This window comes from Schistocerca cancellata, chromosome 7, assembly GCF_023864275.1.
Source record: "Schistocerca cancellata isolate TAMUIC-IGC-003103 chromosome 7, iqSchCanc2.1, whole genome shotgun sequence".
Classification (NCBI taxonomy): Eukaryota; Metazoa; Arthropoda; class Insecta; order Orthoptera; family Acrididae; genus Schistocerca; species Schistocerca cancellata.
The window spans coordinates 398,810,641-398,824,337 of NC_064632.1; the positions used below are offsets into that span (position 1 = coordinate 398,810,641).

Below are 13,697 nucleotides of genomic sequence, written 5' to 3' on the forward strand. Positions count from 1 at the left end.
GCAAATAAAAGCTGTCCTCCAACCTGTGATGAGGTCATACTTCAGCAGTGAAGAAATTTTAATCATTGTTGCCTGCAGCAGCACTTTGTAAGGCTTGTCAACATGGAAGGCGTTCCTCCTTTCTGCCACCACATCTAAGTGAACTTTACATCCTATCTTCCTCTCTTCTTCTCTTCCTCTCTCTCTCTCTCTCTCTCTCTCTCTCTCTCTCTCTCTCTCTCTAAACATGTGGCACAGATGGGAGTGATAAGACCCTAACCTGCTCCGAAAGGAAGTACTAGCTTTCTGCCCTCATATCGAACATTAAGGATCCAGACTTTAGTAGGCTGTAATATGATTGCAAAGGAAAACTACAACTACATCATTCCACTGAAAGACTACAGGTATGACAATTTTTTCAGGGCAAATCCAGAAAATATTGCAAAAGCTGACGCATTTTTAGCAGGTGAAGTAACAGAGTGGGTACTGAATGTTTCAAGAAAGTATGGAAAACTGTAAGAATTGAAGAATCAGTACATAGGCAGTACTGCTTACAATTAAAAGACTTCAGACAAAATATTAGGAATGATGCTAAATAAAGTCAACATGCCACCAATAACCTGAAATAGGACATAACTGAGGGCTTTAAGTATCTAGACTATCTACCAGATGGTTATGAAGTATCTTAAGTCTTTGTAGAGAAACTGCAATGAACAAAGAAAAGTTAGCTAATAAAGCAAACAGGTTGAATAATTTTTATGGAAAGTAGGTGCGGCTGATTAGGGGCACAATGCTGGTCACTGTGAACAAGAAAATAAGATGATGCTCATGTAGTAAGAAGATGGTTTGATAAGTTTCGCCAACAACTCACCTTACTTCTTGATGTAGTGCCTAAGTGAGGGATATACACTTGGTCCAGCGATCCTCCAGCCTTCTCATCCCATAGGAAAAATAGGTTCTGTCAAACTCTGCAAAATACTCATTGAATGCAACTATCACTTCCTCATTTTATGAAAATGTCTTCCAGCAAGCCAAAATTCCAAGTTACGGAACAGGCAGAAATCACTTGGGGGGCTATGTCTATTGAATAGGGTGGATGAGGAACCAATTCAAATACCAATCCATGCACTTTCGGCATTGTTTTCGCTGATGTGTAGGATGGCACATTATCTTGGTGAAAGTTTCAAACAGTCCAACAACAAAGCATAATAGTGTCCAGTTATGATTCTGCCTTTTTCCAAGTAATCCTTGAGGATTACTCATTGGGCATCCCAAAGAACTGTGGTCATCATTTTACTGGCTGACAAAACTGTCTTTGCCTTCTTCAGTGTACTTTAACTCGGCTTTGTCCATTGTTTTGACTGTCAATTTGACAATGTTGTGTGATGATAGACACAAGTTTCATCAACAGTCACAAATCAATGCAAAAAGTCTTGTGGATTGCGACTAAACACCACAGACATTGTGTTGAAATGTTTTGCTGGATGTGCTTTAGGTTGTCTGCAAGCAATCATGGTACCCATCTCACACACAGCTTCTTTACAGCCACTTCTCCGTCATGGATATTATACACTCAGTCTGTTGAGATACCTTCACAGTCTCAGCAACCTCAATTTTTTATTCGACATTCTTGCATTACCATATCATGCATTTTGCCAGTGCTTTCCTTTTTGGTGACCTCAACTGGATGGCCAGAGCATGCTTCATCTACAGTGCTTGTCCAACCACATTTAAATTCATTAACCCAAACACAAATTGTTCTCAATTATGGTGCAAAGCCCACATGAACTTCATCCAATTCTGCTTTAATCTATGTGGTAATCCAACCCTCCAAATGAAAATGTTTGGTAACAGTACAAAAAACTGTTTTACTCTTTTCAATCACAGACCAAATCAGATGGCCGTCAACAATAAACTGTACGCTGTACAATGTGAAGTTCTTTACATGATCCTTCAAGTAACCGAGCTTACCAACCATGAAGGAGTACCAAAAATGTTCCATTCTTTCTTGGAGCTTTACCAGACTTATCAAACCATCCCTGTAACAGAAGGATTTGTTGCTCATAGGAATAAGGATACCCCTGAGAGAAGGGAAAGATTTGAAGTGGCACATGATGGGACTGAATGTGTGATTGGAACAGTATGAGATGTTGGTTCATAGGAACAACTGTCAGGTCAGGAGTGACTGAAGGTCAAAGAAATGTCTGGAGGATCCAACACACTTAATTGTGATAGTTCAAATGGCGTCCATGATGAGTTGAAGGAAGCCTTGTAATGTAAGTGTGCCATACAATGATGCACTGACAGAGACACTGAGATAAATTGTGCTCAGACAATTGTACCAAGTTGTACCAAAATGGTTAAGGTTATGGTAGCTGAAAGTAAAAAATACTGTGGCCAGAAATGTAGTGCTACATAATGAGAAGTCCCATGATTCAAGGGAGAAATAAATGCAAGCACAGCAGAAATCTGACTCAATTTAGCTAGCCAAGATTAGTCACAGTAGCAAAGAATGGAATAATGAAGGCAGCAACCTACGGCAACAAACTGGAAAGATTGTTGAGAGTTTTACAGAAGAACTATCAGAAGATGAAGTGGATGAAGTACACAAATGAGCACCCAATAATCCATCATCGAGAAAGAATTACTAAATACCAGAAGTGAGTATTGTACGATTTTTCTTTCCAGAAATATATCAGTACGTAGCACAGAAGCTGACTACGACTGACCATTTTCTTCTTCTTACCGTCCACACTTTCTAATACGTAAACTATTTTTGAAGTGCCAAAATATACTAGAACAAATAAAATTTCTATAAAACGCCACACTGTGCAATGTACTTGTGGTGAGACTGTCACAATTCATAAAATCCATCACCCATGGCCTCTGGCCTGCTGAGGAGCACCACAGTCCTGGGTCCATGGATAAACCATGAAAATCCGCTCCATTACACTATGCACAAACAGACCTGGCCTGCGGGCAGATCGGTGAGACTAGATCCGATGGGCAGGGCCTGCACATTTGTGGGAACAGAAAGGCTTCAGATTGGCAGGCCAGATGCATTAGAGATACCTACAGAAATGGCCTGTAGTTTTGGCTCATTGGGGAAATCCACTTGTGTGGTCAGCTATTCACGAGTCACAGACAGTGTATTGATGAAATGAGGCCATGGTGATCAGTCCATGCAACAGATAACTTGGGTAAATACTCTGAGAATCAATAATGATGAGAATAGGCAGCAACTCGTCATAAAGATCGTCGCTGAGCCACAGACAGGCATGTAGAAAAGACAATCACACCCTCACAACTAAATTTCCACAGCCATAGCCTTTGTTAGAAAATGAAAGCGCACAAGCATGCGCTCCCCCCCCCCCCCCCCCCGCCCACCCACACACACACACACACACACACACACACACACACACACACACAAAACTTGTGCACACATGACTGCCATCACCAGCCACTGTATCTATAGTCTCTGAGAATCAGATCCAAACAAACCATTCCAAACACCTCGCAGCCTCTCATCAGCAGCTGCTAGGCTAGCAGCAAGAAGTGACAGCAGCACTGATTGTAAGCTGAGGGGAGTGGTAGGAAGGGGAAAAGCAGTAGTAATGAGAGAGTAGGCAAGTGGTGCACACGCTCAGCTGCACCCAGCCAGCAACGATGTGTAATACCTCAGTAAACAAACCATTTCATCTACTGAGACAAAACAAGCTTTTTCCAATGTTTTCTTCAAAGGTTCCCGATATTTCCCTGACATGTTTGAAATTCCCCGATGTTCCCTGATTTCCAGAATCTGTTGCAACCCTGATGAAGCAACAAATTAACTACCAAAGCCACACTATTTTTTAAATATGAAATGTGAACACAGTTAATACCTCTAATAATGTATGCCACATTTATCAGATGATCACTATGTCAACACATTACTGACAGTTAAGAGTTACTTAAGTTTTATAAATCAAACTTCCCCACTTTGTGTACAGGCTGTCTTCAATTATAAAAAAATGAAAAAGCTATAAATGCAGTCTGATTGTGACTGCACATATGTGAAAAACAAACCCCAGTAAATTCTGTTTAATGTGCACGAGCAGTTACAGGCCCAATGTGCCCATATAAAATCTATTGGACAGTTATGGGGCTGGAGATACAGCTTTCCGTTCAGCCTGAAATACAATTTTAATAAGTTAACCATTTCACTACACAACAACGTACGACCTGAAGTCCACAGTAAGGGCCTCAGATACCCTTTGTTCTGGCATAACCACAAGTGCCGGAACGAATATGATGAATGCAATAGAAGAGAAGAGAAGGCGGTGAAATGATGTTGGCCAATGGTGTGCTGATTAAGACCGCACCAAGACAGCAGTGGCCTCTACAAGAGGAGAATATAAGCACCGCTCCTGCCAGCTTCAGTTGTTCAGTATTGGGACAGTATATGGACAGGCCTAGCAGAGAACACTACGCTAGCCGTTATTAGTGATCCGCAAACTGTGAGTCAAACTTGCATGAACATTGTCTATAGTGAAGAACATTACTGTTTGCATGCTGCCCATCGCTTGCGGCGCCATTGTATATTCCAAATTAAGTATTACCAATCTTCTTATTTGTAATAAAAACTATAAATGTTATTTGTCTGAATTGTTGAATAGCATTCCGAGAACGCAGTATCCTTTAAGCACCCCATACGAGACAAGTGGGCAAGACCCCACACCATTACTCATCCACAAGAAGCCTTGATCAAATTGGTTGAAACATCAGCTTTATTTCATGTTATAACATTTAAATATAATAAGCAGAAGGTTATTAAACTTGATGAAAGCACTCAGTTGGTTCAAAGCTGTTAGAGAAGTGTTTGATGTGTAGCAATAATCCAACAAGAAATGTATTAACATTCACATTAATAGAAAAATTAATAAGCTACAAAATTCAGATTTAGATTCAAAATTGTTACTTTATACTATAGGAACTATGAGCTGCCAGACACATAAATACAAAAATCTATGCTCTGTAGCTACTGAATCATAAACAAGATCCATTCTGAACCAATATGCTTAAAGAAACTGTTCTTTTGAAATACTATAATTTAAACTTTGCTTCACATTCTAATAGTACTCACCATATGCAGTGGTGAATCCTGCCGACAGAACAAACACGGCAGTACTTGCAATGTCTGGCACCCAAAGGAACCCTTCTACGGCAAGCGGCACATGCCACACCAGTACCATCGATTGGTGCAAGAGGTATTGCTAAGCTTGACCTAGAGCGTCTCCACGCAAAATGCAACAGTATAAATGTTGCCAAAGTAAGGACAACAAGGATCAGGTTCTCATCTGGTAGAATCTCCAACATTGGCACGACACTTGCTTCAAATACCTGAAAGTGTAAGAATACATGTTCTATACCGGTTAAATACAAAGTACACCCAGTATTTTAATACAGTAGACTAGAAGCCTCCTACTGCTTTCAATTTGAACTCATAAAATTTACAAACCTATATATTCTCATTCATAATAGTTATACATCAGACTTAGCTAATTTATACATCATACACACATACACCCACACTTACAAAGAGAAAGAAAGAAATACAGAGAGAGAGAGAGAGAGAGAGAGAGAGAGTGTGTGGAGGGAGGGAGACAGGACAGAGGGTAGAAACGAAACAGAGGGGCCGGGGGGTGGAGAGGGAGAGAGAGAATGGGGGGGGGGAGCAAACGGAACGTAGGAAGGGGGGAAGGGTGGGGCAGAGGGAACAGAGGAGGAGGGGGGACAGGCGCAACAGAGGAGGAGGGGGGGACAGGCGCAACAGAGGAGGAGGGGGGGGACAGGCGCAACAGAGGAGGAGGAGGGGGGGGGACAGGCGCAACAGAGGAGGAGGGGGGGGGACAGGCGCAACAGAGGAGGAGGGGGGGGACAGGCGCAACAGAGGAGGAGGGGGGGACAGGCGCAACAGAGGAGGAGGGGGGGACAGGCGCAACAGAGGAGGAGGGGGGACAGGCGCAACAGAGGAGGAGGGGGGGGACAGGCGCAACAGAGGAGGAGGGGGACAGGCGCAACAGAGGAGGAGGGGGGGACAGGCGGAACAGAGTAGGAGGGGGGACAGGCGGAACAGAGTAGGAGGGGGGACAGGCGGAACAGAGGAGGAGGGGGGGACAGGCGGAACAGAGGAGGAGGGGGGGCAGGCGGAACAGAGGAGGAGGGGGGGGACAGGCGGAACAGAGGAGGAGGGGGGGGACAGGCGGAACAGAGGAGGAGGGGGGACAGGCGGAACAGAGGAGGAGGGGGGACAGGCGGAACAGAGGAGGAGGGGGGGGACAGGCGGAACAGAGGAGGAGGGGGGGACAGGCGGAACAGAGGAGGAGGGGGGGACAGGCGGAACAGAGGAGGAGGGGGGGGACAGGCGGAACAGAGGAGGAGGGGGGGGCAGGCGGAACAGAGGAGGAGGGGGGGACAGGCGGAACAGAGGAGGAGGGGGGGACAGGCGGAACAGAGGAGGAGGGGGGGACAGGCGGAACAGAGGGAGGGGACAGACGGAACAGAGGGAGGGGACAGACGGAACAGAGGGAGGGGACAGACGGAACAGAGGGAGGGGACAGACGGAACAGAGGGAGGGGACAGACGGAACAGAGGGGGGACAGACGGAACAGAGGGGGGACAGACGGAACAGAGGGGGGACAGACGGAACAGAGGGGGGACAGACGGAACAGAGGGGGGACAGACGGAACAGAGGGGGGACAGACGGAACAGAGGGGGGACAGACGGAACAGAGGGGGGACAGACGGAACAGAGGGGGGACAGACGGAACAGAGGAAGAAACAAAACAGAGGAAGAAAGCCGCAGTGCAGATGAGAGTGAAATACGAGGGCATGGAAACACTGTTGGAGATGGGCATGTCACAGGTTACCAGATATTGTGGCCAGGAACACTGTGAGATTGAAGGATGTCCCGGTATGAGGGCAGATTCTACTCACTGTAATGATGACACATTGAACTGCAGACAGGTACAGAGGAAGGACTGTTACAGATTTAGCTTTTGCTAAAGTCTTCTTCAGAAATGAAAACAAACAAACAAACAAACACACAAACACACACACACACACACACACACACACACACACACACACACAGGCGCGTGCACAAGCAAGCCAGCCAGCCTCAAGCTCATGTGTACACCATCTCTGGTCCGAGCTGCTAGAGATGGTGGTAATGTGTACATGAGTGTGCTTGCTTGCGTGAATGTGTGTGTGTTTTCTTTTCTGAAGAAGGCTTTGGCAAAGAACTAAATGTGTAACAGTCTTTTCATTGTGCCTGTCTGAAATTCAACCTGTCATCTTTGCAGTGGGTAGCAATCTATCCTTTTCTAATATTGTTGATATTGCAACCCGAAGCTTCCATTGCTTCATATCTACATAAGAAGCTGGTATACATGGAGGGAGTGGAGAGGTGAGGGAGGATTATATGGCACTTGTTGCAAAACAAACACTGTAATTAAGCATGTGGTGCTCAAACCCAAGTCCTGCCACTGAATGGTTAACACTGCTTTTGGCTTCCTTTGACCACAGTTTGATGCTGATGGCAGGTATGTATTCAGGAGGGCCCAAGATGGCTCACATATAAGATTGTGCAACAGTCAGAGCTGAGCTGGTATACAACATGGCTGCTTTTACACGTAGCCCTACATCTGAAAGGGTAAGATATGCCTGTGATGGGACTGGCGTATAATGAGCTAGATGGGTGTACAGGATAGGCGTAAGGGTGGATCAGGATATTTCGTAGGTTGGTCGGGTGGTGGAATAATGCTTTTAGAGAGATGCAAAGGTTTGTGAGTAGGATATTTATAATTTTTTGGGAAGGGTGTGGTTTAGGTGTTCCAGTCCTGGGTGATATAGGGTAAAGAGTGGGAGGAAGGGGTGTGCTTTTGAAGCTGGTTCATTGGGGTGGTTTTATGATTAGGGGCATGATCGGTATGGTGTGACAGAAATGTTTGCAGACTAGGTTTAGAGGGTAGTTCCTGTTTGTGCAGGCTTTGATGAAACAACTGATACTACACGTGAAATCGCGTTGGCACAGACTCAGTATCAAAAGTGTGCATAAATTTATAACTGTATGTAACCAAAAACTTTAGAGAAAAATTAACCTCACTAGTACATGTGTTCCCTGATCATATTCTTATTATTGCAGGAGGCTTTAATAATCCAGCACTTGACTGGGACAATTATAGTTCTGTTAGTGGTTGGTATGACAAGACATCCTGTAAAACAATGTAAATACCTTCTCTGAGAACTATCTACAACAGGTAATACAGAAGCCTGTTCACGAAGGAAACAGACCTAATGACTCCAAACAGAGGTGACTTATTCAGAAATTTCATTGCTGAAACTGATATAAAAAAGAGGAGGTTGTAGCAACAATGATTACCAAAGTACAAAAAACAACTAAAACAAGCACAAAGATTTATATGTTCACTGAACTTGACAAAGAGGCAGTATGTCATTTCATTAGTAAACTGAAACATGTAACGCTGGGCAGCAGACTGTAGAAGAACTATGACTCAAGTTTAGAATAATCACATACGAACCTACAAGAATAGCTTTTGACAGGAGAGACCATTTATTGGATACAGTCTATGTAAAGAAACTTCTAAAGAAATGACTACTGTACTAGACGTGCAAAACCAAGCATAGGGATATACATAGGGAGAGATGTAGAAGGAAACGTCTTTGGCTGTCGAAAGGATGAAGTAAAGCCCTCAATGGCTAACTGAGCAAAATTTTGTTGAAAGGATCTCACAAAACCCAAAGAAATTCTGGTACACTATGTGATCACAAGTATCTGGACATCCACGAAACATACTTTTTTAATATTAGGTGCAGTGTGCTGCCACCTACTGCCAGGTACACCATATCAGCAACCTCAGGAGTCATTAGACATCGTGGGAGAGCAGAATGAGGCACTCTGCGGAACTTATGGATTTCGAATGTGGTCAGGTGACTGGATTTTACTTGTGTCATACATCTGTACCTGAGATTACCACCCTCCTAAGCATTCCTAGGTCCACAGTTTCCAATGTGATAGTGAAGTGAAAACATGAAAGGACACGTACAGCACAAAATCGTACAGGCTGACCTCATTTGCTGACTGACTGTGATGGCCAACAGTTGAAGAGAGTAGTAATGTGTAATAGGCAGACATCTATCCAGACCATGACAAAGGAATTCCAAACTGCCTCAGGATCCACTGCAAATACTATGACAGTTAGTCGGGAGGTGAGAAAACTTGGATTTCATGGTCGAGCGGCAGCTCATAAGCCACATATCACACCAGTAAATGCCAAATGATGCCTTGTTTGGTGTAAGTAGCATAAACTTGGACAATTGACAAGTGGAAAAACGTTGTATGGAGTGATGAATCACGGTACACAATGTGTCGATAAGATAGCAGGATGTAGGTATGGCAAATTCCCAGTGAACGTCTTCTGCCAGCGTGTGCAGTGCCAACAGTAAAATTCAGAGGCAGTGGTGTTATGGTGTGGTCGTGTTTTTCATGGAGGGGGCTTGCACCCCTTGTTTTGCATGGCACTATCACAGCAAAGGTCTACATTGATGTTTTAAGCACCTTCTTGCTTCCCACTGTTGAAGAGCAATTTGGGGATGGCGACTGCATCTTTCGACACGATTGAGCACCTGTTCATAAGGCATGGCCTGTTGCGGAGTGATTACATGACCATAACATCCCTGTAATGGATTGGCCTGCACAGAGTCCCGACCTAAATCCTATAGAACCACTTTGGGAGGTTTAGAAATGCCGACTTCATGCCAGGCCTCACCAACCGACATCTATACCTCTCCTCAGTGCAGGACTCTGGGAAGAATGGGCTGCCATTCCCCAAGAAACCTCCCAGCATCTGATTGAACATATGCCTGAGAGAGTGGAAGCTGTCATCAAGGCTAAGGGTGGGCCAACACCATATTGAATTCCAGCATTACCAATGGAGGGCGCCACAAAGTTGTAAATCATTTTCAGTCAGGTTTCCGGATACTTTTGATCACATAGTGTATGTTAAGGCTAGTTAGTGGCACTAAACCTAAGTGTCCAGACACCCACAGATGACACATAACACGACCTGAAATTGAAGGTTAGCAAAGGAAAAGCACAAATGCGTAACTACGTTTTGATGTGTTCCTATACAATAGAAATATCCATGAGTAATGACCAAGTTTAATTACAGCCATGAAAAAAATGAGTAACATAGATATTAAACAATATAAACTCCAGGTAGGAATATCAACAATGTAGGAAGAGACAGATTGCTACTTACTGCACAGAAGTCTGTGCTTGAAGTGTGCCTGCTTTTTTTTCTTTTCTCTCTTTTTTTTGTGTGTGTGTGTGGGGGGGGGGCAGTGCACACATTTGAAGGATGTGGCCGAAAGCTTTATGTAAGTGTGTCTTAGTTGTGCCTGTCTGAAATTTGATGTGTCTTCTTTACAGTAAGTAGCAATCTGTCTTCTCCTGCATTGTTGACATTGATATTGGTGTGTGGGGTTGAGCAGCAGCTGAAATTGCTAAACTAAAAAAATGAAGTCCCAGAGCCAAGAGAATCCATAATAGTCTACAAAGAATTTGTGTCTGATATAGCCTCTTAAACCACAACATGGATCCCTTGAACAAGAAAAAGGCCCAGTGTTTGGAGGAATGCACAACACACACCACAATCTACAAGAGTAGCAGAAGTGACCCCTGCAACTACTGTAGTGATTTGAGAATTTTTGTGTAAATTGTAGAACCACTCGGCCTTCTACAGTCTTGAACACACGATATTCTAGATACGAGTGTGGGATGGTGAAATCGTACCTACTGCGTGTCACATGTTTAAGTGTGTAGGTTTAAAATCAGTCGCAGGAAGAAAGTAGATGCGGCAATCGAACGGCACCGACAAGTACCTGTCGGGCAAACCACAGATGTGTTAGTGAGAATGTATGGAAGAACCATGGAATCTATATGCAACTTTGTGCTTATTGTGTCACTGACTAAAGAGAAAGGTATTATGGTGAAGCTGTCAAAATCAGTTTTTGCGCGCCAAGAACTTAAGTTCTCAGGGCATATTGTAGGGGTAGAGGGAATTAGACCAGACCCTGAATGCATAAAAGCTATCAAAGAATGTCCACATCCCAGAAATGTAAGACAATTAATAATATTTATAGGTATTGCCAGATACTGTCAACAGAACGTACGAGGGCAGTAGTTAAATGACCCGTGAACTTTACATTTATTAAAAAAGGAAGTACCGTGGACTTGGGCTCTGGGTGAAAATGACGCATTTGAAAACGTACAAAGAGCACTTGTTGAGGCACCCATATTACATCATCCCGTTTATGGGTGAAGTGTTTAAAATTTTGACAGATGCATCTGATTACAGTATTGCTGCTGAACTTTTCCAAGGAGAATGGAATCCAAGTAATGTAGAACAAAGAACCATAGCTTTTACTAGTCGGAGCCTAAATAAGCACAAACTAAATTACACAGCTACCAAAAAAGAACTATTGCCAATTGTACGGAGTATTCAAAAGTTTCAGACACTAGTATGGGGATCAGAAATCCACATTTATACCGATCATCAAGCTTTATCCTTTCTTATGAGTAGTAAATTACTACACAGTAGGTTGATATGCTGGATGCTTTTCCTACAGGAATACGATATCGAGATATGATACGTAAAAGATTCAGAAAATATAGTACCTGATGCATTATCGAGGCTACCCATAGGAATGGAAGACTTGACACGTACGGAGGGGCCCAGCGTTATTTTTGCCATTAATTTTATGTCAGCAGAATATCCGAACATCAAGGTTAAAAGAGATGGTTCAAAGAATAATAGAGAATATCCATCATGATCCTTATTTCACAGAAATATTTTCTATGTATATTCAGAACTCGTTACCTCCTAATCAATTGGGAAAATGGAAAATTGTAGATCATAACTTGTTTTAGAGAGGCAGTGTAACATCACAGCTTTGGCGTTTATGTATTATGAAGGTAATGGAAGACGAACTTGTACGGTATGTTCACAGAGAGTATGGACACTTCGCAATCACAAAAATGCATCTCTCATATGAATAAATTTTATTATTTCAAGAAACTAGGGCACAAAATAGCAACTTTGATTAGAACCTGTGAAACTTGCCAGAAAGTAAAAGAGAGTAATACTCACGTGAAATACAGAATGTATCCTATTATCCCTAAGTCATTACACGACCTTAGAGCAGCAGATTTCTTTGGACCAATTGAACAAGGAAAGGGAGGAGTATCACATTTTTCATTATCAGAGAACGCTGGCAAAATATGTTAAACTATATCCTATTACGAGAGCAAGTATGCGGACAGTTATAAACTGTTTACAACAATACTTTATAGAAGTAGGTAAATCAAAACGGTTTCTTACAGATAATGGAACACAATTTGTGAGCAACAAATTTAGAGAATTCCTAGCTTGGGAAAGTATTCAACAAGTGTTAATATCCAATTATCAAATCTGTGTGAATGTAACAAAGGAAACTGGGAAATTATGTCATACATACTGCCATGAAAAACATACTTTGTGGGCAACGGAAATTAAGGACTTTGAATTTACCCTAAATGAATTACCTCATTTATCGACTGGGTTATCAGCTTTAGATGTTACAGGCAAAACTTTTGTAGGAGAACCTTTAATTAAGTATTTTAATTGGCCTCAACAACCTAGTGTCAATTACGAAGTAAATCAGGAAATAATTTCTAAAAATTTGATTGAAAAGGCGCAACAAAGAGCAAGCAAGCATAATGAAAAGGCTGTGGAACCTCAGTATCAGGTCGATGACCGGGTTCTTATAAAACAACATCTTCCCAGCTCGACTGAAGAAAGACACTCATAAGTTTTTTCAAAAACATGACGGACCATACCGGGTACAAACGGTGGTCCATCCTAAGACGTTATTTTTAGTAGATCCCACAACTGGATTAGAAAAGTGGAAATACGTTGTAAAAGATGTAAAATTGTATATCCCCCAGGAATGTTAACACACTGAGTTAATGGGCAGAGGGACGACTTGAGTTGTTTTCGGTGTTTCTTCCAAAATAATTTTCCTGCAGTAAATTCCTCTAAAATCTAAAACTATCCTATAATCTTATTGCTTTAAAGAAAAAAAAAGAAAAAAAGAGAGAAAAAACTGAATATCACCATAAAATAGAGAAAACTTAAGAGAATCACAAAAAAAGTGATGTCTAGGCAAAATAAATTGAATAGAGTATTATGTTTGTGGAAAATTGTTATAACGTCAAGTTTAACACTTATATTTCAGAACGACACAACACATATAAGTCACAGAGTAAGTTGACAAGCAAGACATGTGTACACGTTAGCATTCGAATAAGCACTGAGTCCCAGTCTAGCGGCCGCTCCTCGTCTGGCCGCTTAGGTGGCGCAGCTGCTGCATGGCTGGCAGACAGCGCTGCACGTAGAGGACGCGCGTAGGCGCTTTGAATGATCGGCGAGTCACAACACTTTTCCTCCCTTTGAAATTATTGCACTGGTCTTGATGGAGGTGCCCCAGAGATGGCTAACATCCATAGGCATTGTTTGACTCGCCGTAAAGTCTTGAGGAGGAGGCTTCCCGTACGGACGGAAGTGTCCCCGATGATAACAGGTCGAGACGACAGGAGATGTAGGGGTCGAATCT

The 13,697-nt window shown here is 42.9% G+C and overlaps 1 protein-coding gene across 1 annotated transcript in view; it reads right to left on the reverse strand.

Moving 5' to 3' along the window:
* LOC126092461 (palmitoyltransferase ZDHHC23-B) overlaps positions 1-13,697 on the reverse strand; it is a 79,012-nt gene that overhangs the window by 22,108 nt on the left and 43,207 nt on the right. The window contains exon 3 of the mRNA XM_049908062.1: positions 5,105-5,361. Within this exon, the coding sequence (XP_049764019.1) occupies positions 5,105-5,361 (257 nt within the window). The remainder of the gene's footprint in view (positions 1-5,104; positions 5,362-13,697) is intronic.